At 43.5% G+C, this 26,301-nt stretch overlaps 1 protein-coding gene across 2 annotated transcripts in view; it reads left to right on the top strand.

Annotated features, from left to right (window-relative positions):
• The window catches only part of LOC110485644 (zinc finger protein ZFPM2-like), a 146,806-nt gene that overhangs the window by 80,650 nt on the left and 39,855 nt on the right, over window positions 1-26,301 (top strand). For both annotated transcript variants that reach the window (XM_036944138.1, XM_036944134.1), the window contains one exon: window positions 16,903-17,014. In XM_036944138.1, the coding sequence (XP_036800033.1) occupies window positions 16,903-17,014 (112 nt within the window). The remainder of the gene's footprint in view (window positions 1-16,902; window positions 17,015-26,301) is intronic.

Genomic DNA, 26,301 nt, shown 5'->3' with positions numbered 1-26,301 from the left:
AGAAAGGCATTTTAGCTCTTGTTTTCCACTGAGGGAGGAAAGGGACTTAGTTGTATTCTGCGTCTTAACGATATACTGCCATTTAAAGACAGAAACCAGCTCTAATGTCTCACCCAACCAGAGAAAGCCTTACGAGGTGAAATAAAATAGGGACTAAGAGAAAAGAGCAATGTGAGGGAGAAAGAAAAGAGAAAGCTGGGTAGTTTTGATGCATGTCAGACCAGCCTCGTGTTCCTTTACAGGGTCAGGAAGGCAGTATAAAGCATTTGAAGGCAGAAATAATCCCTGATTGTTTCATGGGTCTCTACTTCATTCACCCAAGAGGGGCTCTCAGTCATTCTCATGAAGTATGACCTCTAGGGACTATTAAATCTCTTCTCTCTGTGTTAGATTGTGAAACCACAGAGGTGAATGAATTACCCAATGGCATGGCAGCTCTCAGGCATTAACGTCACCTGTCTTTCTCTCTCACACTTTGAAATCCAAGCTGGAAACACGTGACCTTCTTGTGTGATATTGATATGCCCTCGATGGAATCGAAAAGGGTCTTTCAAACACGTCACTCGCAGACTTCTGTATCTAGATCAAGGCGTCTTCCATGATTGTAGCATACATTCAAACTTAGCTAATACTGTAAGTCATGCGGTGTCACCACTTGAAAAAGTCCCAAGATGCAGAGATTCATTGTGATTATTCCATAAAGCTTGCACTTGTGGTGCTGTCTGTCATAGTAGTAGCAGAGATTGTCAGGGCTGGCCAGTTGTGTCATGTGAGTCTGATGATTACACCAATGAGGAGCGTAGTGTTCAGGAGTCAGAGGGGATGAGTGGTAACTGCATGCAAACTGTGTTAGCTAGCTGAGCTAAAGCCTAGGATTCACGATGGAGGAGCTAATGCGATTCTTCAGGTGTCAGGCAGGGTTTCTCATCACCAGTGGTGTAGTGGAGGATAAACACAGTTTATTTTTTACATTTTGAGCAAGTGTTTACCCATTTATTGCAAGAAAATTCTTTGGTTACTGGTGTTACTTTGTTCACCAGTAACGGCGGTCAGAGTTGACTTTTTTTGGGGAGGTTGAACAAAGCTAGATCAGCTTTAATATTGAGGATCAATTTATGGTTCTATAAATGTAATTGTTTGCACCATTTCTAATCCCCATGTTTTTTTGTTTTACACTACCACCCCTCCCCTGATTGGAGTAAACTAACTAGGGCCGGGCCGATATCAGTATCGCAATATTTTTCCCATGGCAAAAATGTAAACACAAAGCAGACCTAACTCCTGCTGTGTAAAATGTTGTGTGTTATAGCTGAAAATAAATCAATGTGACTCTGGATGACAGCATAATGGGGTGGCAGGTAGCCTAGTGTTTAGAGCGTTGGACTGGTAACAGAAAGGTTGGTAGATCAAATCCCCGAGCTAACAAGGTAAAAAATCTGTTGTTCTGCCCCTGAACAAGGCAGTTAACCCACTGTTCCTAGGCCTTCATTGTAAATAAGAATTTGTTCTTAACTGACTTGCCTAGTTAAATAAAAAAAAGAATGGTGTCTGTTTCTAACATTAGGGCTGTTTTCTTGTTTTGTTGTCTTACCACGATACTTACGAGTATAGTGATACTGGTATCATCCCGGCCCTACAACTTACAGCTATTTTCACTCATATGTACAGTACCTGTAGTCAAATAATTGTGCATATATTCAACATTTCCTGATCAGGGTTTTTCAGATCCCCTAACAGTACAGTTTGCAGTTCTAGCTGAACACTGATATAAAAGAGAGCTACCCACCTTTTTTTTTACCACGACATCATGTCAGCTTGGGTTATCCAACCACATCCATTCCATAGTCTGGTTAGAGGTGGTGAGTCTGTAGTGCTGGTCCCCAGAGCTAGACAGAGGCAGCAGCCAGAGGGACCGGGCGGTCCCATCTACTGTGGCTATGGGTCTGCTGTGGGTTTCTATGGGTCTACTGTGGGTCTTCTGTGGCTCTCTATGGGTCTACTGTGGGTCTGATATGGGTCTCGGTAAGTCTACTGTGGGTCTCTATGGGTGTACTGTGGGTCTTCTGTGGCTCTCTATGGCTCTACTGTGGGTCTAATGTGGGTCTCTGTGGGTCTCTATAGGTGGACTGTGGCTCTCTATGGGTCTACTGTGGGTCGCAAGAGAAGTGACACAATTTCACCTGGGTAATATTTCCTGCTAACCTGGATTTCTTTTAGCTAAATATGTAGGTTTAAAAATATATACTTCTGTGTATTGATTTTAAGAAAGGTATTGATGCTTATGGTTAGGTACACGTTGGAGCAACGACAGTCCTTTTTCGCGAATGCGCACTGCATCGATTATATGCAAAGCAGGACACGCTAGACAAACTAGTAATATCATCAACCATGTGTAGTTATAACTAGTGATTATGATTGATTAAGTTTAATGCTAGCTAGCAACTTACCTTGGCCTCTTACTGCATTCGCGTAACAGGCGGGCTCCTCGTGAGGCAGGTGGTTAGAGCATTGGACGAGTTAACCGTAAGGTTGCAAGATTGAATCCCAGAGCTGACAAGGTAAAAATCTGTCGTTCTGCCCCTGAACAAGGCAGTTAACCCACCGTTCCTAGGCCGTCATTGAAAATGTCGGTCAACTGTGGCTCTACAGTGGTTCTCTATTGGTCTACAGTGGTTCTCGATCGGTCTCAATGTGTCCGCTGTGGGTCTCTGTGGCTCTCTATGGGTCTACTGTGGGTCTGCAGTGGCTATCTGTGATATTTATGGGCCTCCGTGGGACTGTTGTGGCTCTCTATGGGTCTACTGGGGCTCTCTATGGGTCTACTGTGGGTCTGATGTGGATCTCAGAGGGTCTACTGTGGCTCTCTGTGGGTCTCCTGTCGGTCTACTGTGGCTCTCTATGGGTCTACTGTGGGTCTGATGTGTGTCTCAGTGGGTCTTCTGTGGGTCTCTATAGGTGTACTGTGGGTCTGTATAGGTGTACTGTGGGTCTGTTGTGACTCTCTATGGGTCCACTGTGGGTCTCTATGGGTCTACTGTGGCTCTGTTGTTGGTCTCTGTGGGTCTACTGTGGCTCAATGGGTCTACTGTGGGTCTACTGTAGTTCTCTATGGGTCTACTGTGGCTCTGTTGTTGGTCTTCTGTGGGTCTACTGTGGCTCTCTATGGGTTTACAGTGGTTCTCTATCAGTCTCAGTGTGTCTGCTGTGGGTCTCTGGCTCTCTATGGGTCTACTGCGGGTCTCTATGGGTATACTGCAGGTCTCTATGGGTATACTGTGGATCTCAGTGGGTCTACTGTGGCTCCGCTTTGGGTCTCTATGGGTCTACTGTGGCTCTCTATGGGTCTACTCTGGGTCTCTATGGGTTTACTGTGGGTCTTCTGTGGTTCTCTATGGGTCTAATGTGGGTCTCTATGGGTATACTGTGGGTCTACTGTGGCTCTGCTGTGGGTCTCTATGGGTCTACTGTGGCTCTCTGTGGGTCTACTGTGGCTCTCTATGGGTCTAATGTGGGTCTCTATGGGGATACTGTGGATCTCAGTGGGTCTACTGGGGCTCTACTGTGGGTCTCTATGGGTCTACTGTGGGTTTACTGTGGCTCTCTATGGGTCTACTGTGGCTCTCTATGGGTCTACTGTGGGTCTCTATGGGTTACTGTGGGTTTACTGTGGCTCTCTATGGGTCTACTGTGGCTCTCTATGGGTCTACTGTGGCTCTCTATGGGTTTCCTATGGGTCTACTGTGGGTCTCTATGGGTCTACTGTGGGTCTCTATGGGTCTACTGTGGGTCTCTATGGCTAGGGAGTGATGGACGATGCTGGGGGAGAACAGTGGTGCATTACAGTTGTCCAGCAGGACTAGCAGACAAGAGGAAAGAGAGAGAGTAAAACTTGTGGGGAAGAGCATGACAGGAAATCTGGATGTCTGTAGGACAGAGATAGGGTCACATCTCCAGCCTTTATCAAAGAGGAAAGCAGATTTCACAGCTGATGGAAGGCCGTGGCAGCAGCCCCAGGTCGCAGGGGTGCTGAGTTTGTTGTGAGGTACTGTAGCTATCCACACACAGCCTGCTGCTGCTACAGGAACCTGTCAACAGGCACATACACCTCTGGTTAGACACTCCAACCAAAGTTGTACTTCATGCTTTATCTGTGTTAGATGATCACACTAGGTCTAAATGTCCGTCCCTTTTTCCTCATGTATATTGTCTTCAAAGAAAGAAAAATAAGTGGTACGTCAATCACGGAATACGTTGAACTGATTTCAGGTTCTCTGTGCATTGTATCAACCATAGAAATATAATGTTCTTTCATTAAAGTAATTTATCCCAGAAGGACTCAGGGACTGAAGTGTAAACAAAGTAATTGCCTTGGGTTGGAGTATTGTATAGTGTGTGAAGGGAGAGAAGAGAGAGAGAGAGGGAGAGGTCACATAGAGAGAGAGGGAGAGGCAGAGGGCAAAGAGAGAATGAGAGAGAGAGAGAAAGAGAGAGGGAGAGGCAGAGGCAGAGGGCCCAGAGAGAAAGGCTGAGGGCCCAGAGAGAGAGAGGGGGAGGGAGAGGGCCCAGAGAGAGAGACCAGAGAGAGAGAGAGAGAGAGAGAGAGAAATCATTGAGCGAGAGCCCAGACAGAAATAGAAAGTGAGCTGCCCAAAGCTGCAACCCCAGCTTGTCAGTACCCTGTTTGGTTGTGTTCTGTTCTTCCCAGGGTTGGGCAATGTTCTCCTCTCTGACTGATGGAGCTGCCAGCGCTCAGCCTCATCCTTCACTTCTCTCACTTCTTCCCCTGATCAATCAGACTATTAAGCTCCAATTACACCAGCCAGCCCCGCCACACAACCAGGTGAGCGACAAGCACATTCAGCCAGCCCAGCCCAGACACGCACGGCCCAACCAGCCAACACTCCCAAATTAACCCAAATGAATAGTGACACTGAGACATAAATGTCTGCAATCGAGGGCTTAATGACATGTCTGTGTCGAAGCTATTGAGTAGCAGGTGTCTTAAAAGTAGTAATTACACAAAGCGGGACAGGATGTGAAAAAAGGCCCACGGCTGGGCCAGAGTAGGCCCCAGTGTTGTGGTTAGCTGGGTTCTGTCTCTAGGTGTTGATAATTGATTCAGGCTAATAATAAGCTGCGGATTTGGAGGCCTGTCTGTTCTAGATGCGTGTTACTGAGGCTGGAGCCTCCTGCTCTATGCTCATAATGCTCATTATAAAGGTCTATTGTAAGGCCTGGTTTCAGTGACTGCTGATCTTTTTACTTTAGACCTCAGTCGGTAGTGATACAAAGATATTTAGGACAGTGTACGTATTGAGGGCAACCCCTAAAACAGACAGAAAACATGGTATGTTTCTACAACAGGAGGGAGGTGAATTTATATCATTATTGGTCATATCCTGGGAACACTACATTTGTTATTGTTGTTCCTTATATATCAGAAGGAAAGAGACAATGTTTTTGTATATTGTAGGCTATATTGTCTGTAATATTTGCTCCGGTTTGATGTGTTTCTGAGTGGAGAGACAGGAAGCCACTTCAGGGAAGCAGCTGGCAGTGGAAATGTTGTCGCATGTGAAGCAAAGGGCAGAGACAAATCCTGTGTCATGTTCTTAACAATAATGTGTGTTCACATTAAGATATTAAGACATTTTTTTAGTTTCAATCTACATTTCTGTCATGGATTTTGTGAGAAATATGTGTATTATATACTGCAACCAAGTGATTGAGGCTAGCTGCTACAGTATTCTTTATCGTATGTAGTATTGTGTGTGTTTTCTGAGAAGAGTAGACTTTTGGTTGTGAACAGAGAGTCTTACCTAGAGAGTGGAGACAAAAGGGGAAATGACAAGATACTGTCCTAATTTGCAGCTGGGAGAGAGGTGGTGTCTGTCTGGCCCAGGAGGGGTTTTATAGTGTCATTTAGAACAAGGTGAGAAATGAGGTCCTGCCGTCCATGCTCCAAAAAAAGCACCCAAAAATTATTCAAGCCATCACTCAGACATTTATCTCCTCCCGGTTCCCACCCTCTCCCGTCAATATGTTTATTGTTAGCTACCCCCTAAACTTGAACAAGTGGTGGCGCGGATTTTTCTGCTCCGAAATTATATTTTTCTTCTTGTCATTGCTTCATTAATCAAGAGAAGGCATTCTGAAAAATGTTTTGTTTTGGAGGCTGCAATCTATTTTTTGTGTGTGTGTGTGTTGTTGTTAATCTGCGCCCGTGGCAGGTTTCCCCTTCGAAACGCAGCGCTAAGCAGCGGTATCGCAGGCCTATTGTTGTAGCCTCTGTCATAGCAAGGAGAGCCTGATGCAGGCCTGGGCTTGCCTGATAAGGAAAGAGGATTCAACATGGCTGGAAAGGAGAATCAGTGGGACTTGAGAGTGGAGTACGGATGGGGCAGACGCGCACACAGACGTCCGCGCGCATGCGGGTGTGCGCCCACACACATGTACTCGCGTGCACACAAACGCACACACACACTCACACGTAAGCATGAACACACATGCAAGCACACAAATCATCATCATCATCACACTGGCACATGCCCAGGCAATTATTTACAGTACAACATCCAATTACATATGCAAGAAGACACCCCATGAGATAGTAGTTACAGTATACCACCTCTCTGCTACTGCTTACTGGCAACACACTGACTGCCACAGCACCGTACAGCACACTAAGAAGTAACCAAAAAACAACAATGTATTTGATTTCTTGTATTTTGTATATAAAGTCAACCTATCCTTTCTGTCTGAAAGTAATACCCTCTTGGATGTGGTTGGTAAAACCAGACAATTATCTGCACTAACCGGATTTGAATTTCTATGTTGGACACACAAATAATTTTGGCACAAAGAATGTGGCTCCATCTAATGAAATAATGGCCCCAAATTTTAGGCTGGGAACCAATTTGTGATTGCATGCATCAATTATTTCTTGGGCTTAAACCAATATTAAGACTGGGGTCTCTTCAGATGGGTAAAATGGTAATTATCTGGCGGTCTCTCTGACATTCACTGCGCCCCACATTTCTATCAACACTGTTATTGACCAGCACATACATTAAAGAGTTCACGTTATACCACATTATTTTGATAAAGAAAACACATAGTCCTCTGAATTCATCCCTCTCTCAGTCTAAACCATCAGCTCGATGACAAAGATCTGACAACAACGCTTGGTTAGGCATACTTGTGAGTCGAATGGAGACTAGGGTTATGACCTGTGTCAGGGGGTGGTGTCCAGGCCCCGGGGCCATTGTTTGGTGTCTTTCTAAGCTCCTTTCTATGGCTCCTCTCTCTGTGCTCTGCTGGGATCCATCCTGTGGCCATGCCGCCATGCCGTGGTGTATTAGCTGTGAAGGGCTCAGTGCTGCTCAGTGCTACTGGGGTTGGGGCTGTTGGGGCTGAGCTCCACTGTTTGAGATAATGCATGGTTGACTTGATCTACAAGTGAACCTGACATTCTCCTGTCCTTACATCACCACAAACAGATATGGCTGGTCCCCAGATAAGGAAGGCAGAATTCACTGACTTGCTTTGTGCCTTGCAGCCCTGCTGTGATGGCTACATAGTTTGCTCAATCTCACTATACATACAGGGAATGGATCTGTACACTAAATGTTACAGTGAGAACGGACGCTTTTTATGTTGAGTTGGGGCTTCAAATAGATATGCCAATTGAGAGAGAGAACATACACTGAGAGAACATACACTGAGTGTACAAAACATTAGGAACAGCTCTTTCCATGGCATAAACTGACCAGGTGTTAAATCTACGTCACTTGTTAAATCTACTTCAATCAGTGTAGATGAAGGGGAGGAGACAGGTTAAAGAAGGATTTTTAAGCCTTGAGACAATATAGACATGGATTGTGTGTGTGCAATTCAGAATGTGAATGGACAAGACAGAACATTTAAGTGCCTTTGAACGGGGTATGGTAGTAGTTGCCAGGCGCACCGGTTTGAGTGTGTCAAGAACTGCAATGCTGCTGGATTTTTCATGCTCAACAGTTTCCCGTGTGTATCAAGAATGATCCACCACCCAAATGACATCCAGCTCCTTGACCCAACTGTTTCAAGCACTGGAGTCAACATGGGCCAGTATCCCTGTGCAACGCTTTCAACACCTTGTAGTGTCGACAAATTGAGGATGTTCTGAGGGCAATAGGGGGTGCAACTCAATATTAGGAAGGTGTTCTTAATGTTTTGTGCAGTCTGTGTATAACATTAAGTACAGAAGTGTAGAATGCTTATGCTCCTCAATAAACATAAACATAACAATAAACATAATCCTCGATAAACATAATTGGACACGTGCTATAAACATGAACGTTCAGGACCATTTGATTCATTCGCCAAGATATATTGCATCCTGTAAAAGAAGGAAATGTGTGAAATTGTAACTTGATCTAAATCATTTGAAGCGAGGTACACTGTGTCTACAACACATCAGAACCCAACAAGTACCCAATCTAGCGGAAACATTCATTGACATTCCTAAACCTTTGAAAAAAGTCATAGTGTGTAACTTAGAAAAGTCAATGTGAGCGTCTATGTCAAACGAAAGAGTATATATCCATTAACATACACAACACATACACACACACATACACATCCATTGCAGTTGGAGGGAAAACAGAAAAGTGAAAAGAAGTTGAGTGGTGCCAGCTGCTTTGCCATCTGTCTCTGTCATGGCAGTACTTGTGATATGTTGAAACAACTTCCCTGAGAAGTGCTCCAGATAATCTGTGATTGTTTCCATTTGCAAACTCCTGATGGTATTCTACATTACAGTGGGGACTAAAGTTATTTATGGTGCTGGTTAAAGTTTTAGAGTACTGACCATCATTCCCTTCAGCAGTCAACACACACACACACACACACACACACACACACACACACACACACACACATACTCTGTCTCGTCTATAATTACCTAAAACATATGTTACAGTGCTTCATCTTCATCCTTATCATTATGTTATCAGTATTGTGAAGAACTTTCAGTCCTAGACAAATATGTTGCTCATCCCACTAGAATGCATCATTACGTGCAGGCCCCATGGTATGCTGGTCTACAGTAGGTACATGTATGCAACCCTGGAGACAGGGGTTCAATCCCCGTCTTCCCACTTTGTCTCCTCTTAATCTGTCTTCCCTGCCGTTTCTAATCTGTCTGAATAAAGCAAAAATGCCTAAGTAATATATCTTTAAGAAAGCATCATAACATGTAGGCTGCTTGATGTTTTCAGGACTCTTTGATGCCATGCCACTGATGACATCCATTATTTATAGCATGCTGCCACCACATCACATCTCCCCACACGTAAACCAGGCCACTCTAAGACCCACTCTGAAATTGCACTTTATTCCCTATATAGTGCACAACATGGGCCCTGGTGAAAAGTAGTGCACTATATAGGGAATGAATAGGGTGCCATTTAGGACGCAGACTAAGTCTCTACGTGGGGTTGGCCTAGGCTGGGCTGCTGCGTTCTTTTTGCTCTTGGTTGCGCTGGTGGAGGAGTCGAGGAACACAGTGGAGGCTTTGCTTGCTTCACCTCCTCCAGCGAAGGCGAGTCCCTGCTGCCGGCCTCCAGCCCCAATCCAGCCCCCCAGTACTCCAGCCCCCCAGCCTTGCTAGCCTGGCTCGGGGGCCACCAAAGCCCAAAGACAAAACCCTGTCAAATGACTCCAGATGGATGAACAGCAGAAAATGAAAGTATTCCGTGAAGAATGCTGATTTGGTCGGTGGTCACATGGGTCTTCTATCAGCGGAGGCTTTGAGATAAAGAACCCAGATAAGACCAGAGGAGAGGAGGCCTGGACAGTGTCGGCTTCACAGGCCTGGTGGTCCAGCACATAGCAGTGTGTGTGTGTGTTTGTGTGTGTGTGTGTGTGTTTATGAGGCTGTCAAAACAGGAATATTACACCATAGGGTCGTCAGGAAACTAATTGGGTAACAAAGACCATTTCCCGTCCTGAAACCCCATCTTTTAACAGTCCGCGTGCTGAGACTGTGATAAGGGAGTTCACGTCTAATACATTTAGTGGGGGCAAGTTCACCATCTTTATCTTATTTACTTACCTCAGTGTAAATATGGCCAGTCTTTAAAGGGGATTTATTAAGACCCCCGTTTCTCTAAAGTGCACGCGAGAATCAAACTGTTTCTGTGTCATAGGTATACAATCAAATGATTATGCAAATATCAGTAGGTAAGGATTTTTCCACGGTTCAGGGACGGCCAAGAGGGTTGTGCAAAACAGCTTCCTTAAATATAATGCCACGTAGATGCTTTTTTCATTGCATGGTGATTTCTGACTTCACAGAGAAGAAATAAGAGTTCAAAGGAACGCATTAAAATCCAAGGCTGTACCTTAAAGGGGAAGTGAGGTTTATCCAGGCTTTATTCAAGCATCATCTTGCCTTGAATGTGATTGTTTGTCTTCACTGACTTCTGACTGCTCCTAGGTCTGTGTTTATGTGTGGAGGGATAGCTTGTGACCTTAATGGCTGATAGACTTTGTCTCTTCATGTCTTCTTTGAAGAATGGCCCCTCCGTGTGTTTATTTCTGTGTATTTAAAGTGGAGCTGTCCGGAGTATGAGCCACCTGGCTGGTTCAGTGACCCTGGGGGAACAGTAATGTACCATACAGGTGAACACATCGCTGGCTGTCGCTTCTCTATTATGTGCTCACATAGTTTCTCATGGCTCCAGGAGCCGAGCCCTAAGTTACATGCAAAGATCAAACAAGTCCCCAATTGAATTCAAATAGTGAGAACTGAGGCGTTCAATGTTATTTCTCTGACCGAAGCCAAACAGTAGGAAGACGTGCATGTACAGGATGTGTACCTCCTAGTCATTATTAAGTAGTGAAGCGTGCATTACAAATTCTACTTTCTCTTTCTTTCTTCCCTACTTCAAAAAATGATACATAGGCTACACATTATATTCTGTATCTGCAACTTGCACTTCATGGATTAACATGAATTTGAATGAAACGTCCACTTCAGCCAAACAACTGGTTGGTGAACAGGGACAATAGACCAGAACATGTCAAAGGCCCGTAGTCTGTCTGTTGCATTAAGGAGGAGATGATCATAAGATATTAGAGAGAGAGACAGAGAGAGACAGAGAGAGAGAGAGAGAGAGAGAGAGAGAGAGAGAGAGAGAGAGAGAGAGAGAGAGAGAGAGAGAGAGAGAGAGAGGACTTGTCTGGAGGGCTGGTAGATCTTTCACTGCACTGGATGAGTTTGGAGTTGGAGCAGCTCTTACTGCCTGGAGGTTTGGGAGAATTGGAAGAGGCTTGAAACTCATTGCTTTCCCTCACTCACTCCTTTTTTCTGACTGTCTTTCTCTGCCTCCCTGTCTTACTCCATATGTGGCTTTAGGTATGTCGTATTGTAATGATCAATCAACATACACTCAATGTGGTATTTAAGACCCAAGGTCACTTATTGTTCATATGTGGTTACAATTAGGAACAGATAGATACATTAAAATAAGTAAGAACAGATAGGATGTCACTTAAATGGTCAAATACTGTATGTATATTTCCCATGGCTGCCATGATCTACAAACTAAAGGCACAGCAATGGGTAGCTGCCATTATAGCAACAACAACTAAAGGCAGAGTGATTGGTGTCCTTTTAAAGATTGCAGGAACAGCAGTGACTCTCAATTTAATCGATTTAAAAGGAAAAGTCAATTTAACAAAGTTGAAAAGAGAAAGATGTGGGGAAGGGGGGTGGTAGAAAAGAAAAAAGCATTCTTTTGCACTCAAGCAGTAAACTAACTGCAGCACAGAGTGAGCGCAGGGAGGGAGAAGATTTCTGCTGAATTATCTCCCACCTCACATTTGCTCTTAGGCAAGCAGTTTAAAAGCCAAGCGATTGAGCCAGTGATCCAATTTGAAATGCAGAAATGATTAGAGCAGCTTGCCTCATTTCATATCGAAATGCTCTGATTTATGACAGGGCAGCAGCCAAGATCTATCTCTAAAGGGAATTAGTGTCGAATTTTTGCATATTTCTGTTATTTAGTCTCCCAATAGCAGATGCTGCTGTAGAGAGAGAGAGAGAAAAAGAAAGCTACATGAAGGTACTGTATATTTTTATTGGGGCAGATGTAACTATACTACCGTTAAAAGATGGAGAGAATGGCTTGAAATGAGACCTGAGAAAGGGATGCATTGGAAGCATTTCCCAGTTCATTTGGGATGTTGACAGATAATCATCTTTTTTTAGGGTTAAATTAAAGGAAAATATACATAAATATCCATATTCTGAATATAAGCTTTCTATACATGCATAGAAATTTGGAGATGGATTGAAAGAGAAAGTGTTTTGGCCATTTATTCGACAGAAAGACCCTGGCAAGTCATCCGTCCTTGAGGCTAAAGAAATATTAATACGGGAATGAGATAACGAGGGCTAGAGGAAAATCTCCTCTAATGAAATTTCCAGTTGACCACATGCAATTTGTTTCATCGTGGTGAACAACTAATTGCAATGGACGTTATCAAGGTGTGTGCTGTAGTATGCTGTAAACAGGTGCAAATCCTTTATCCCTATATACCTCCACCGCAGTAACATATCATATAGAAACCTGACATAACACATCCATAAGCTTTTCTGCCCTTCTTTTTTTCATATAAAGGGCTAACCCCTTATATGGACATGACACATCAAAACTATTAGTGGCATGTTGTTAAAAATATGAACGCTTGGGCCAAGCGCTGTGTGTGGGAGTGAAAAACACAGAGAGATAAACTCAAGGAAAGGAACCTGCTGCTTCTTCTACTATTTACAGTGTTTTTCACTGAAGAAAAGAAAAACAATATTTGTACTGGACTTAAGGACTAGTTTCATTTAAGAAACTGAATAAATATTATTGAAAAAAAAAAATGAAATTTGTATTTTTGAAGTAAAATGCTATAAATAAATATTTGCATTTGTATTATGATTAAGAACACATTTAGTCTTTCATACTCTACGTGTTTTTACAGTGGACCTTTTAAGCAAAACAACAAGTTGAAAATACTGTAAAGATGCTCACACTAAAACTGGGTTTGATTTCTCTACAGTTGGGGATCAGGACTGATACAGTACTACATTTGTGACCTTGGTAGAAAAAAAACGAAGGGAAAAAGATGAGGAAAGAATCATTCCCACCAAGGATTGATATCGATTTCCCCTGGCCTGACCGTGAAGCGGGTTAAGAGTTGCCCAGTGGTGGTGAAATGGTCAGTGGTGATATCATTAGCTTGTTTACACAGGAAACCAGTGAGTTAGGAGGAAGCTGAGTGTCACAAGCCACTTTCTTCCTCACCTCCTTCAGCTGATCTGAGGATCATGGTATCAAGGAGGGATTAGTAGCGACTTGGGATTTGTGTGATTGGTTAATTTATTGCGGTGATGGCAGGTCTTTCATCTATGGCAACATTTAATCAGCCCAGCCACAGAGGCTATTACAGGTTAGCTCCTGTCTGGAGTCAGTCCGGCGCTGCCATCAACTCCATCACAATTCCCCTGAAAATTCCAAATTATCTGGAACAGGCTTTAGCTTCTCAGTAATAAAAATTAGAACAGATTCCTGATAGAAGCTTTTCCTCACACAGTGCCAATTATAAATAGCTAGGGCTCTGCCTTTGGAAGGAAGGAGGAAAAAATCCAACTATGAGAGATGTGCAATGGAACTTATCGCACAGCCCCTGCTCTTCGCTCTGATCCAAATCCGTGTGGCTGAAAATTTATATTAGATTTTATCACAGAGGCCTAAGTCTAGAAAAATCAATGAAGGTTATCTTTTATGTTGCAGCAACTTGTGGAAATATTGATTTTCATTTTATAGCGACTTTGGAGCATCATTTTGTAATCACTTCCTCGCTGACTACACTGTTTTGGTAACTGTATCTTTTACACGTTGGTTGTACGGTAACAGGGCTCAGAAAAAAACCCTGGGAGAGTATTGAAACCACTGGAGTGAGGGAACAGGGTGGATAAACCACAACACACCATGAGGAGGAAGGGTGGATGGTTTTCAACACTTATCCATGACTTTACTTTATAAAGTGACACATTTTGTCTAATTTATTTTCCATCTAATTTACTGTAGCTACTTCAAATGTCCCTATTTTATTTTATTGAAGAAAAAACATTTAGGGACAGAGTTAATTGTCATACATTTTCAAATTTGAACATGACCATTGTTTAATTCTGATTGAATTAATACATCCACCTATTTTAATTTCTGTGAATGGTGAAACACTCTCTTAATCACTGTCAATAAAAAGTGGAAGTCCTCTGATCCGTAGACACTGTGGAATAGCTAGTCTTAATATTAGTCTGGATGAAAACGTATTGTATCTGGCTTTGGATTTTAAAGCCGGTGGTGTTGATGTTGTAATATCCAATAGGGGGTCAGTATTATTTGCTGCTCTGAATACATTTATTCATGAGGAAGTGGAACAGGACAGTCACTGTTGTACGTCACATTCCTTAGTTGTGATTGGTAGTTAGAGAAAGGGGTATGTTTTTATTTTGTATACATCCCTCTTACTCCACTTTTTTTTGTCTGAAGCTTTGACGACAAAATGTACTGTATTTACTGTATAGGAAGAGGGCGTTCATTTAAGGCTAAAATGCTCCTCCCCTTGGTGACATCATTGTGTGTTATACCCAGAATACAGCTTCTCTGCATTCCTTTGTCTGAAATACTTCAGAGCCCCAACATAGTCATTATTTCGAGTAGTACATTTATATGAATGGCTCATTTAAATTTCAGCAAAATAAAAAATACAGCTATATAGTTAATTTATTAATTTACAATTGGTTATGTTTAGTTTTATGAATAAATTATGTTATGATGATTTTGACAATGAATCGTTATATTAAGAAATCACATTGAGAAAAAAAAAATTCAAAAATGTAAGTAATTCAAATTCAAATACAATAATAAAGGAAATGTAATCCAGTAAATATGTTTTCTTTCTTACAGTATTTCTAATGTTGAAAACTATACCCATATATTATTATTACTCTCTCCCTGGTGAGAGGCAGTGTAATATAGTGAATTCCCAGAAGGCCTTAGAGACTAGACAGACAGGAAGAGGGGAAGAAGAAGCCTCACACAGCTAAATAAGAGAGATGGCCCCCAGTCTGGAGATCTGACAAAGGGTTAATCCGATTCTCATTTTAGATAGTCGTCGTAGCAACAATCAGATCCGTCTCCTTTGCTCCTTTTGACAGGGTTGTAAGATTTACAGGTTCGCTGAAGATATACGACTTTATTGTCAGGCTAATTTGAGATGTGAAATAGAGGACGGCTTAAATGACAGAGGTCTCTCTCTGTTCCTCTGCCAGGGTGGGATAAGATACCTAAATATTAAGGAATGAGAAAATCAACAGACACAATGTGCTGTTCTCTAGGTGTTTGATCCGTCTGACTGGCACAAGTCCACCATTGCTTCGAGCTGCTATGTAAGAACTAGAGTTGAGGTTTTCTTTTCATTTTATACGTATTGTTTCATTTGTGTGACAGACTGACTGAGATCAGAGCCCATATGCTGTCTGCACTTTAGATATTGAATGTAGCCGACAGTATTTCTGTTTTCTCAGAAAGAGAGAGAGCCCTCTAATCCTCAGTCACTACTAACAAAATATTTCTGTGTGTGTGTGGGTGTGTCTAAACACTCCTTCACCTGCATGCGTAATAAATCAATCTTTTGTGTGTATCTGTGCCAATTCAGACCTTTAACGTGTGAAAGTGGCCATTGCATTTATCCTTGAAGGGTTGGTTGTTGCTGCCTTTCCAAAGAAATGTCTGAAACACATAGTGACGACTTGTGCTCTGCTGTTGCATTAGGCAGATGGATGGTGTCTCATGGCAGCCTGTTTCAAATGGAAAAATAAATGAAGTGTCGAGAAGAGATTGCACCCCAGACCATTTTCTCTTAGCTAAACTATTTCTGTAACACCCTAATGAAGGAGGGCCTGGGGGTTAAAAAGTAATGGCCTTGAAATACTGACATTTTGCCTGCTAGCAATAGGCTACTGTAACGGCTGCCCAAGAAAGATGATTCTACCCTCCCCATGAGCACTGAAGATGTACTCTTGGCTTTCATTACCCTTTGTAAAAAAAAATATATAAAAAAAAGCCATTTAAAAAATAAAATAGAATAGAAAATCATATGAAAATAAATAGAAAGGCCTTTCCAATCTGACCGAGCCCTCTCCATGTCTGGTTGTGAATACATTTAGCTGGGGCCACAGTATCTATCTCCCTGTTTTCCTTCCATACAAATAACTTAAAGCACCAACACTTGACCCGAGCCCAGAAGAAAAATGATGTTACACATTCAGAATAATTTGCCGGCATATTATAAGACGTCGCCTCAATCGCCCTTTGAAATAGATACTGATTCTTTAAATTCTTCCCTGGCTGTTTCAGGAAATAGTGAGATCCCAGCGATAGCGCAGCACAATGTGCCTAAAGTTCACTCCTGAACACTCGCCTCCTTCACTCTAAAAGTCATCGGCATTCTGGGCATCCAAGATCTTCTTAATCTGGGAGATCTGATACTGTATCATTGGGATCATAGGGACCAGGCGTTAGCAGCACTGTATGCCCCCCCACTCCAACCACTCTCCTACCCCAACTGCCCCCACCACCTTGATCCTATCCCTCTGCCCCCCGCCCCCCTCCCAACCATCTCAATTCCCAAATCTTCTCATTGCGGGGAGAAGAAGAGGACCTACTAGCTTATAGAATAACCCTGTTTATGTCTTGCAGAGAAGAAGAGGAAGCATAACTTGGTGGCTATTATTAATTATTGTTTGTTTAATCACCAAAATAAGCAAATGATTAGTGTTTGTTATCTGTCCCTGTCCAGAAGATGAAGAGCTGTGTACCGGTGGTGCTCAGCGCGGGCCCCAGGTGGCTGCTGGATGTGACTTGGCAAGGAGCAGAAGACAACAAAAATAACTGTGTGGTGTACAGCAAAGGTAAGCTCAATCTCCAGACTGTTGTATACAGTCTGTTATCTCCCTAGCAACACCACAGCAGCCAAACACACGGTCTGACAGACAATTCCCCCACTTAAGTTCTGCTGTATGTCTGTCTCGTTGTCTTTCACTCGAAATATATCTATATTTTTTTATATCCCTCTGAAGTCATTTAGTGTATCAACTCAAAAGTCTTGATTAGGAGTGGGAAAACAACATACAAGACACAAAGTCAGTGGTTTTCGATTTCACAAGGTAAATATATTCCTTTGCTTTTTGTACACAGTCTGAGTGAATTCCTCTCTGTTCACAAATCACAATGTAATTTTATGTAATGTGGGGTTACTGGGTGTGACTGTAGAGGTTGGTAGTCTCGAATCACAGTGAAATAAAAATGAGGGATTTAGTTGCTGTCTGATACAGCTAGAATGCCCTTATTAGGCAAGCTCAAAATGGCTGCCCGTCCATAGTTCATGATTGGGCTTCAGGTTACTGATTGTAAAATGCTAATACGGCACACTGACAGTAGCGTCTTCAGACTTCAGTCTTTATGAAAGCACTGTGCTGCTGACTGGCTGCTGCAGCCCATAATTGGGTCTTGACGGGTGTATCCAGAGACACACAGGCACATAAATAAGTAAATAAAGATGTTTGAATTCAAAAGGGATGCAAGAAGTGGTTTCTATTTATCCCGTTTTCAAAATGATTACCCTGTGACTAGACTCACGAAGGAGCTGAAATGGAGGTTCTTCCCCTCAAAGTGAATCAGAGCGGGAACTGGGATTTGCAGCCCGGATTTTCTTTCGGTCTCCCAATTCTCATCTACTAATCACTAGACTGCACTGGGGAGTTATCCTCTTAACCGGCTACTTAACTTTGTGCTCTTTATCACCAAATCATTCAAGTTTATGATAAGCTGTTAAAGGAGATTATGCACTTCTTTAAAAATCTCCTAATCTTTTTGCCAGGAGACTGAATATATGAAACAAAAAAGGGAGTAATAACAGGATTTGGTCTCATTTTGTTAAGTCTGTCATTCCCCCTCGCCGTCTCCACAGTCATTATAGAACACATCCCAGATGTAGTTGCAGTACTGCCATCATCTCACACAGACGGACGTTATGGATCTGTGATCACCTCTGTAGCATTGTCCTTCATATCCCCTTGTTCATAGCATCTAGTTGACCCTTATTCAATTAGAAAAGGAAGTGATGTGAAAGTCGGACCAAAAAGAGGAGTCCCCCAGTGAGAGCCGTTTGTGTTGTATTAGTGTAGAGCTGCTAAACCTTTCTCCACAATCACACGCCTGCCAAGCCATAATAGACGACACAGAGGGATAAAATGCAGAAAAATAGAATTAATTTCAATTTGGAAATAATTGTATAATATTTGTCACCTTACTGTGTGTAGTCATTTTGAGACATAAATTGCAGCTCTAAATCTGTAGGCCGAGACAGAATCAGCATCCATCCAGTTTTTCTATTTCTATGGCCCCAGACAGACTCTGTCTAGTTATTCTATGTATGTGGCCCCAGATATAATCTGTCTAGTTATTGTATGTATGTGGCCCCAGACAGAATCTGTCTAGTTATTGTATGCATGTGGCCCCAGACAGAATCTGTCTAGTTTCTATGTATGTGGCCCCAGACAGAATCTGTCTAGTTATTCTATGTATGGGGCCCCAGACAGAATCTGTCTAGTTATTGTATGTATGTGGCCCCAGACAAAATCTGTCTAGTTTCTATGTATGTGGGCCCAGACAGAATCTGTCTAGTTATTCTATGTATGGGGCCCCAGACAGAATCTGTCTAGTTATTGTATGTGTGTGGCCCCAGACAGAATCTGTCTAGTTTCTATGTCTGTGGCCCCAGACAGAATCTGTCTAGTTTCAATGTCTGTGGCCCCAGACATAATCTGTCTAATTATTGTATGTGTGTGGCCCCAGACAGAATCTGTCTAGTTATTGTATAGAATCTATTTAGTTATTGTATTGCTATGGCCCCAGAGAGAATATCTGTTGTCATTGTACAACATCTATTTACTTATTCTATTTCTATGGCCCCAGAGAGAATCATTCTAGTTATTGTATTTCTATGGCCCCATGCAGACACCAGACAGTACAGAATGACTCAGTGATGACTCCCTCTCTGCATGAAGCAGACACACAGACACACAGAGCCATAGGGCCTCAGTGTTTACATCTCTTCCCAAGTGTTGCTGTTTGTCTGTTTGTCTGTTTTGCGCTGAAAAAGGCAGTTGACTTATGGTAATCAGTGGACATCTCAATATACTGCATGTTCATTGGTTCTCACTGAATATGGCTACTTGGCTCGTGTTCCAATCATCTTGGCTTTCTTGAGGAGTGCCTCAACTAGAGTTGGCACTGTGTTTCACCCTCCCATATCGTAGTTTATTGTTGATGATCTGAAAGTAAAATCCATTGTCAGTGTGCTATGGCTACCACTGAATGTTCACGATCTTCAACCATTGACATTCTATGGGACAGAGAAAAAGAGAGAAATGATTCCCAATGGACTGATGCAGTCCAACGGTGTGTAATGTATAATACATGCTAGTTCACTGTGAACAAGAACTATGTGAGTTTGGTGGAATCCCCATTGGGCTGCCCCGGGCGTCCAGCAGAAAACACACTACCACGGTTACCACATATATACTATTAGACATGGGATTTTGTTTTATTCTGTCCTGTGTCCTGGTTCTACTGAATGTCCATTTTTTTTAAATGATTTGCCACTCACTGTCTCTATCATTTTGTGTTGTTGATATTGACAAACAACACCCTGTATAATGAGACATATCTAAACCTACATTTCTACTGAGAGTTTACCCTATCAACTACGACTATATACTGTAGGTTATTATGTCTATGTTTCATACGGCCATAGTTTGTGTTAAATATATATTACTTTAAAATGAATAATGTCTACCAATTCCCCCTTGAAGACGTGATCATATAAAAAGTGGAATAAACATATGTGTTTTTACCAGGCTGTCTTTCTATCAGTAGCACCAGAAACAGTAAGCATACAGTGCTGTTTGTTTTACATTAGCCTCCCATGCAGGCAGCCAGTATACTGTAGTGCCTCAGCACAGAGCACAGCAGTCAGCCATTACTAAAACTCTCAACTTGACTGCTGCACCAACTCATTATCGAGAAATCCACCTGGAACCTCCACAATGCTCCGCGCCACACATGGACAGTTTCTTTGAACCACTGACGTTTTCTAGAAACAGGCAGCGAGTCTGTGGAGTAATTACACGTTACAGTAACGCAGAGGGAGGGAGGGAGGGAATTGGTGGAGAATTGGTCGAGAGATAGAGAGGGAGCGACAGGGACAGGGAAAGAGGGAGAGCAAGTCAGAGAGGGAGGATATCAGTGGAGAATTTGTACATTTGATTAACAATATGGAAGTGTTTTATTAATTTAGAAAGGAATGCGTATTATTTAATTGCATCATTTTTGGGGAGTTTTCATTATTCCACTATTGAATCGAAAGAGTGGCGTTCAGTAATTAAAACAAATAGAAACAGAAAGAAGAAATGGGACAATATATAGAAATATAATTTCAGGGTCACTCCTATCCACAATGTCATGAAATACACTACCGCCATCATATAACACTGCTTTGAATGTATTTATTTTTTTATTCTTATTTCTTGCCTTTTACAGAGAAAACAACTAAACATAATGTAGGCCTCCAAGACCGGACATTGAATCCACCAATCATTCTGCATGTTTTACAGTTCGTCAGATTTCTTGGTACCTACTGTCCACACATTACATGAAATGTATATCATCATTACCAGTATGACAGTAAAGTCAGCATGGCTGTATTCAACTCAGAGCTCTCCTATTGTGCTCGACCATTATCACCTGATATCTGAGCCCTTAGAAACTCACCTGAGCTCTGTCTTGATATTATGTCCTATTATTCTAAGGTCACCTGCGTTTTTCTAACGTAAGCCTCTTAAGCGGACCACATTCAGATACAGCATGTCCAATATGTCTCTGGAGAAAGTCGGCCATTGTTGGAGCGGAAATTGACCAATGTACTAGGGCGTTTTGCATAAGCCCATACGGTGTAGAATTAGACTGTAACTCACTGCTGTGTCTTTCTGTTACTTCATGTTCACTAAGTCCTCGCCATCTGATCCCTTTTCATCACTCGTTCCGTTGTTCACACGCTCTTCGCCAGAGACCTCGGAGGTATATGGCGAACTTGCGGGACATGGCTAGATCTTTTTAGATTCACTTCTCATCAACTGAAACCTTAACTGCCTTTCCACAGTATTTTTGAAATTGGATCTGATTTTTTTATATTCTGTCCAAAACAAAACAGGGAGAATTCAGAAAAAGATATAGTCTTGGTTTAGAAAGGGGGAAATATATTGTAAAACGTGTTTGGGACTGGGGGAAAGGAGAGAGAGTACTGTAACAGTTCAGATTGAATTGTTCATTTCAACCCTCCCCTTTAAAACGACTGAGGCAAATAGGAGGTGCTGAGGTTATTATCTGTTATCTGGGAACATGGGGAAGTAGTGTGACTGAATAATAACTAAACAACTGACACAATGTCAAAATTTCATTATCAGTGTATTAAAACAAAATTGTACCCTAAAGGAGGCCCCACCACAGCTCAGAGCAGCAGAGTAATTATGTTTAATTAAAATACAACAGAGATCAACAGAATCGTTTTCATTAGGAAATTATTAATGATTCCGCGGCAACAATAATTGATTGCACTGAGCCAGGCGATAACTGCACGGTCAGGCTGGAGTGAGCGGAGTGCTCAGACTGTACCGTGGCTGTAGTGTAATATTAACTGACTGTGTCACTGTGGCAGGCAGGGGTAGCGTATTGTACTGTAAGACTGGACTGGAGGCTGGTGATGGTAGGGAGCGGAGTGCTCAGACTGTACCGTGGCTGTAGTGTAATATTAACTGACTATGTCACTGTGGCAGGCAGGGGTAGAGTATTGTACTGTAAGACTGAACTGGAGGCTGGTGATGGTAGGGAGGGGGGTGCTAAGGACAGCAGACTTCATTATATAGAATGTGAGAAGATTTAGCATCCTACACATCATGCGTAAGCACACAGACCGAAATGCACGCACACGCACACACGCACACACACACACACACACACACACACGCGCACACACACACAGACACACACACACACAACACACACATGTTTGTTCTTGCTTCATTCAGCAGAGACAGTGAAAGACGTCAGCCCAGACTCTTCCTCCGAATGCCTTTTATGTGCATTGTTCCCTCACTGTTGGTGGAGGCAGACTGGCGGGCGGCTGGCCTCCCCCAGCAACACCACCACACACAGACACCAGACACCAGACTCTGTCTGTCACAGCCCCCACTCTCTGAACATCCACCACAAACAAACCACAATACACAGACGAGACAAGACATCACCCAAATTAGGATGTTTCCGCAAACTCTCATAAACCTAATTGTGACACACAGAAAAGACAGAAGAAAACAACAAGTGAAAGTGATGGGCAGCACTGATGACAAACAGAAGAGAGGAGAGGCATGCTGTATGTGTTTCATCCATCACTCTCCCCAGTCAGGCACTATGTTGTCGTTGCAGTAGAGGACAACACAGACAGACGGCCGCGCGTCCTTGTATCAATGCCACTGAGGGTGTCGTGTCACGCTAACGAGCGTGTAGCCTAGCTGGCCGCTCTCCCTCCCTCCGTAGCAGGAGGGTTTTGACTCACTCTGCCATTCACTCTGCATATTTAAATGCCTTGTAAAGCTTAAGTAGACCCACTTTTCCATGTCAGGGCAGCGTTCAATCCTGCTGTGCCCATTAATTATGATACCATTGTGCTCCGGTGTGGCTAATAAGAGTGATGTATTGCACCCTTGTGGCATTATAATCATGTCTAGTGAAGTACCTGGACTGTCTGAGCACTAGGCTTCTCTTTAGAGCACTTGGGTAAAAAGAGGCAGCTCTTCTAGCCTACTCTCCTCTCCTGTCCAGGGTTGGTTAATGGGCTTGTTCTGGAGAGTGGGCTGTTGATTTAGCTTTAGCATAATTGTATAATCGATGATGAGAAATGCCTGTGTATCGATCTGGGGGAAGCAGATGGAGCTGTCTGTCTGTGAGCCCAGCAGGGATTTTAAAGCTCTCCCTGAAAGAGGTACCGGTCCTGAGGACAGGAGGAAACAGGGTGTGATTTTCAGAAATAAAACAATTCCTTGGACATTAAAATAATTGTCTGCGAGGTTTTGATTAAGAGGATCACTGTTGCTTAGTTAAGGAGTCCATTCTATGCGTCTTTAAGAGCCTCAGTCCAGGCCTGCTTTTAGAACTGTCTATGATTCACCTCTCCTTCCTGGCCGCTCGGCCTCGCCGCCCCCATCATGGCACAGCTGTCGTAAGTAGGTGTGAAAAGCATTGTCAATGTGCTTTAGGATAAAGCTCTGTGGTGGGATGCCATTGGTCACGATGAACCCCCACCCACCTTCAGCTGCAGCAGAGAGCGAGTGGAGGAGAGGGAGAGAGAGAGGCCTTCTTCGGGGTGCTTTTCATCTGCAGTAGGGGGTCAGAGAGAGAGATCAGTGGGGTGAATGAGTGTTTAGACACACACACACACACACACACACACACACACACACACACACACACACACACACACACACACACACACACACACACACACACACACAGTTAGAGCGAGGAAGAATAGCGAACTGCATGGACACCCTGCACATGGCAGAAGATGGGAAGAAAATCACTGATGGGCACTAGAATGAAGATACAGTATCACCTCTATCACCCTGGTCACAATATAATTACATTATAGGGTTCATTGCAGGGATTTCATTTGTCTCCTTCCACATTTTATATCTCTTCATAAATACAGTTTGGAAGAAAATATATCAGATTTTTTTCTGAAGAAATAAGCGGACACATTACAAAATAGTTTTGTGGGGTCGCTTCTGTGTTCGAGGGGGAGAACTTCCTGATAACCTTTATACATACCTCTGATAACCTTTATACATACCTCTGCAGCTAATCCATTTTATTGATTGCACATCCGGCTGTGTGAAAAAACATATCCCTGCAGTCTTTAGAGTGTGGTATCAGTAGGGTATCACTTTTTCTCATTGCACACCGCGCAGGAGCACACAGAGCTTGCTCCTCCATTGCTGGCTTATCTATGGGGTTTATGATGCTCTGGTCATGGGGTCTCAGCCGTTCCACCCCTCTTAAACCCCAATGCCATATGGGTAAGGACAGGGGGACATACAGGTGTAGGAGGTGGGTCACTCAGCTCCATGAAGAGAGGAGGCTGGTAGTTTTGTGGCAGAAGTACAGTATGTATGGTGATGCTGAGGCTCATGCTTGTACCCCTCCCCCATCTCCCCTACATCCCCCACCATTCCCCATCTACCCCACTCCGTCTTCCCATGCAACTCCTGGAGTGTCAGAGCTGAGTTGACCTCTGCCTGCCTAAAGGGAGGTCGCAGTGCTCCGTAGCGCTCTGTACCACTGGGTGACAGAGATGGGTCCCTTGGCCCCTCTGTGTGTGTGTGTGTCTTTGCGTGCGTGCGTGTGTGTGTAGCGAGCAGAGAGCAGACAGGCGTGCTGTAGGTACAGTAGTGTAGTGGAGAAGACGTGTGTGTCGACCGGGTCAGACAGGGCCATCCATTCTCTGAGCCCCTGGGAGAGGGAGGGAGGGAGGGAGAGAGAGAGAGAGGGACAAAGTGAGAGAGGGAGTGAGGGAGAGAGCAAGCGGGAGAAAGAAAGAAAGAAAGAAGGGAGAGAGAGAGAGAGAAAGAGGGAGAGAGAGAGAACATTGATACACTGCTTCTCTTACTCTATCAGACACTAGGTTGTGTTCCTCCATGCAGTGCAGTCAGTGGAACACATCTGTCATCTGTCCCTGTACCACTTCAGCTACTACAGTACCACCGGGGTTTGGAACACTTCTATTCAACCAACACTGTAATGTGAGCTGTAGATGTTGTCAAATTTGGTGAGTGTGATTCTGAACTCTCTTAGTGGACTTTACACAGGGAGTTATGAATATCAACATTTTTAGGGCAATGAGTGACATGTTTTGCTGCCGTTGGTGCAGCAGTGTCCACAATGTAGAGCGCATTTAGTATTGTACATGTAGTCTGTAGGATTTACCGTAGACAAACTGGAAGCAATAAGGAGAGTGGTTGCAGACCACAATGGTTTGCTGTAGTAGGGGCAGCCACAGAGGTTTTTCAACAACATCACCCGGCCCATGGCAACTACAGTGGACCTCCCATTCCTATCATTCCTAACACCCTGCTCTCCCTCCTGGTTCTGGTCGATGCCCTGGCCTTCCATGCTAAGCTAAGCCTTCTCCATGGGTACTGCATATTGTTGAATAGTGGGCTGGTAATGCTGTGTTCCAATGCCATTTGGAGTCACTCTCTCTGTCCCCCAGCTCTCAGGGAGAAGGAATCCTCAACCCCAGCCTCATAGTCTACCCTGTAATCTCCCAGCCTCCTCTCTGTTGTCGGGTACGGCGCCTGGTGCTCCCCGCTCTATCCCACAACCCCTTTCCAACCCCCTTCCTCCTCACATCCACCTCCACCATTTTAATCCCTTTGACCCAAACCCTCTGTGTTTCCCTGTATCAACAGCTCCTGAAGATTACATCCTTCCACCTCCTGTACTGTAGTGTGTGCTAGCTACAGTAGCTAGCCTAGCGCTACTGTATTACACCCAAGCCCAGCTGTACAAGATTTCCACTAGCTACCACATGACAGCTAGTGCCTACAGGCAGTCTGCGGTTAAGTCTCTAATTAACCCACTCCAGAGTAGTATGTTATGCCACATTGCCACACTGGTCATTGCAATATAGTCACTCCGCCTATACAGTCTACCCACAGTCTAGCCGCAGTCTATACAGTCTACCCACAGTCTATACCTTTGACCTGCAGTATATACAGTCTAGCCACAGTCTATACAGTCTACCCACAGTCTATACAGTCTACCCACAGCCTATACAGTCTACCACAGTCTAGCCACAGTCTAGCCGCAGTCTATACAGTCTACCCACAGTCTATACTGTTTACCTGCAGCCTATACAGTCTACCCACAGTCTACCCACAGTCTATACAGTCTAGCCACAGTCTATACAGTCTAGCCACAGTCTATACAGTCTACCCACAGTCTATACAGTCTACCCACAGTCTATACAGTCTAGCCACAGTCTATACAGTCTAGCCACAGTCTATACAGTCTACCCACAGTC

Source organism: Oncorhynchus mykiss, chromosome 2, assembly GCF_013265735.2.
Source record: "Oncorhynchus mykiss isolate Arlee chromosome 2, USDA_OmykA_1.1, whole genome shotgun sequence".
Classification (NCBI taxonomy): Eukaryota; Metazoa; Chordata; class Actinopteri; order Salmoniformes; family Salmonidae; genus Oncorhynchus; species Oncorhynchus mykiss.
Note: the sequence above shows the minus strand (reverse complement) of the source record. Positions and strands in the feature narration are given on the sequence as shown.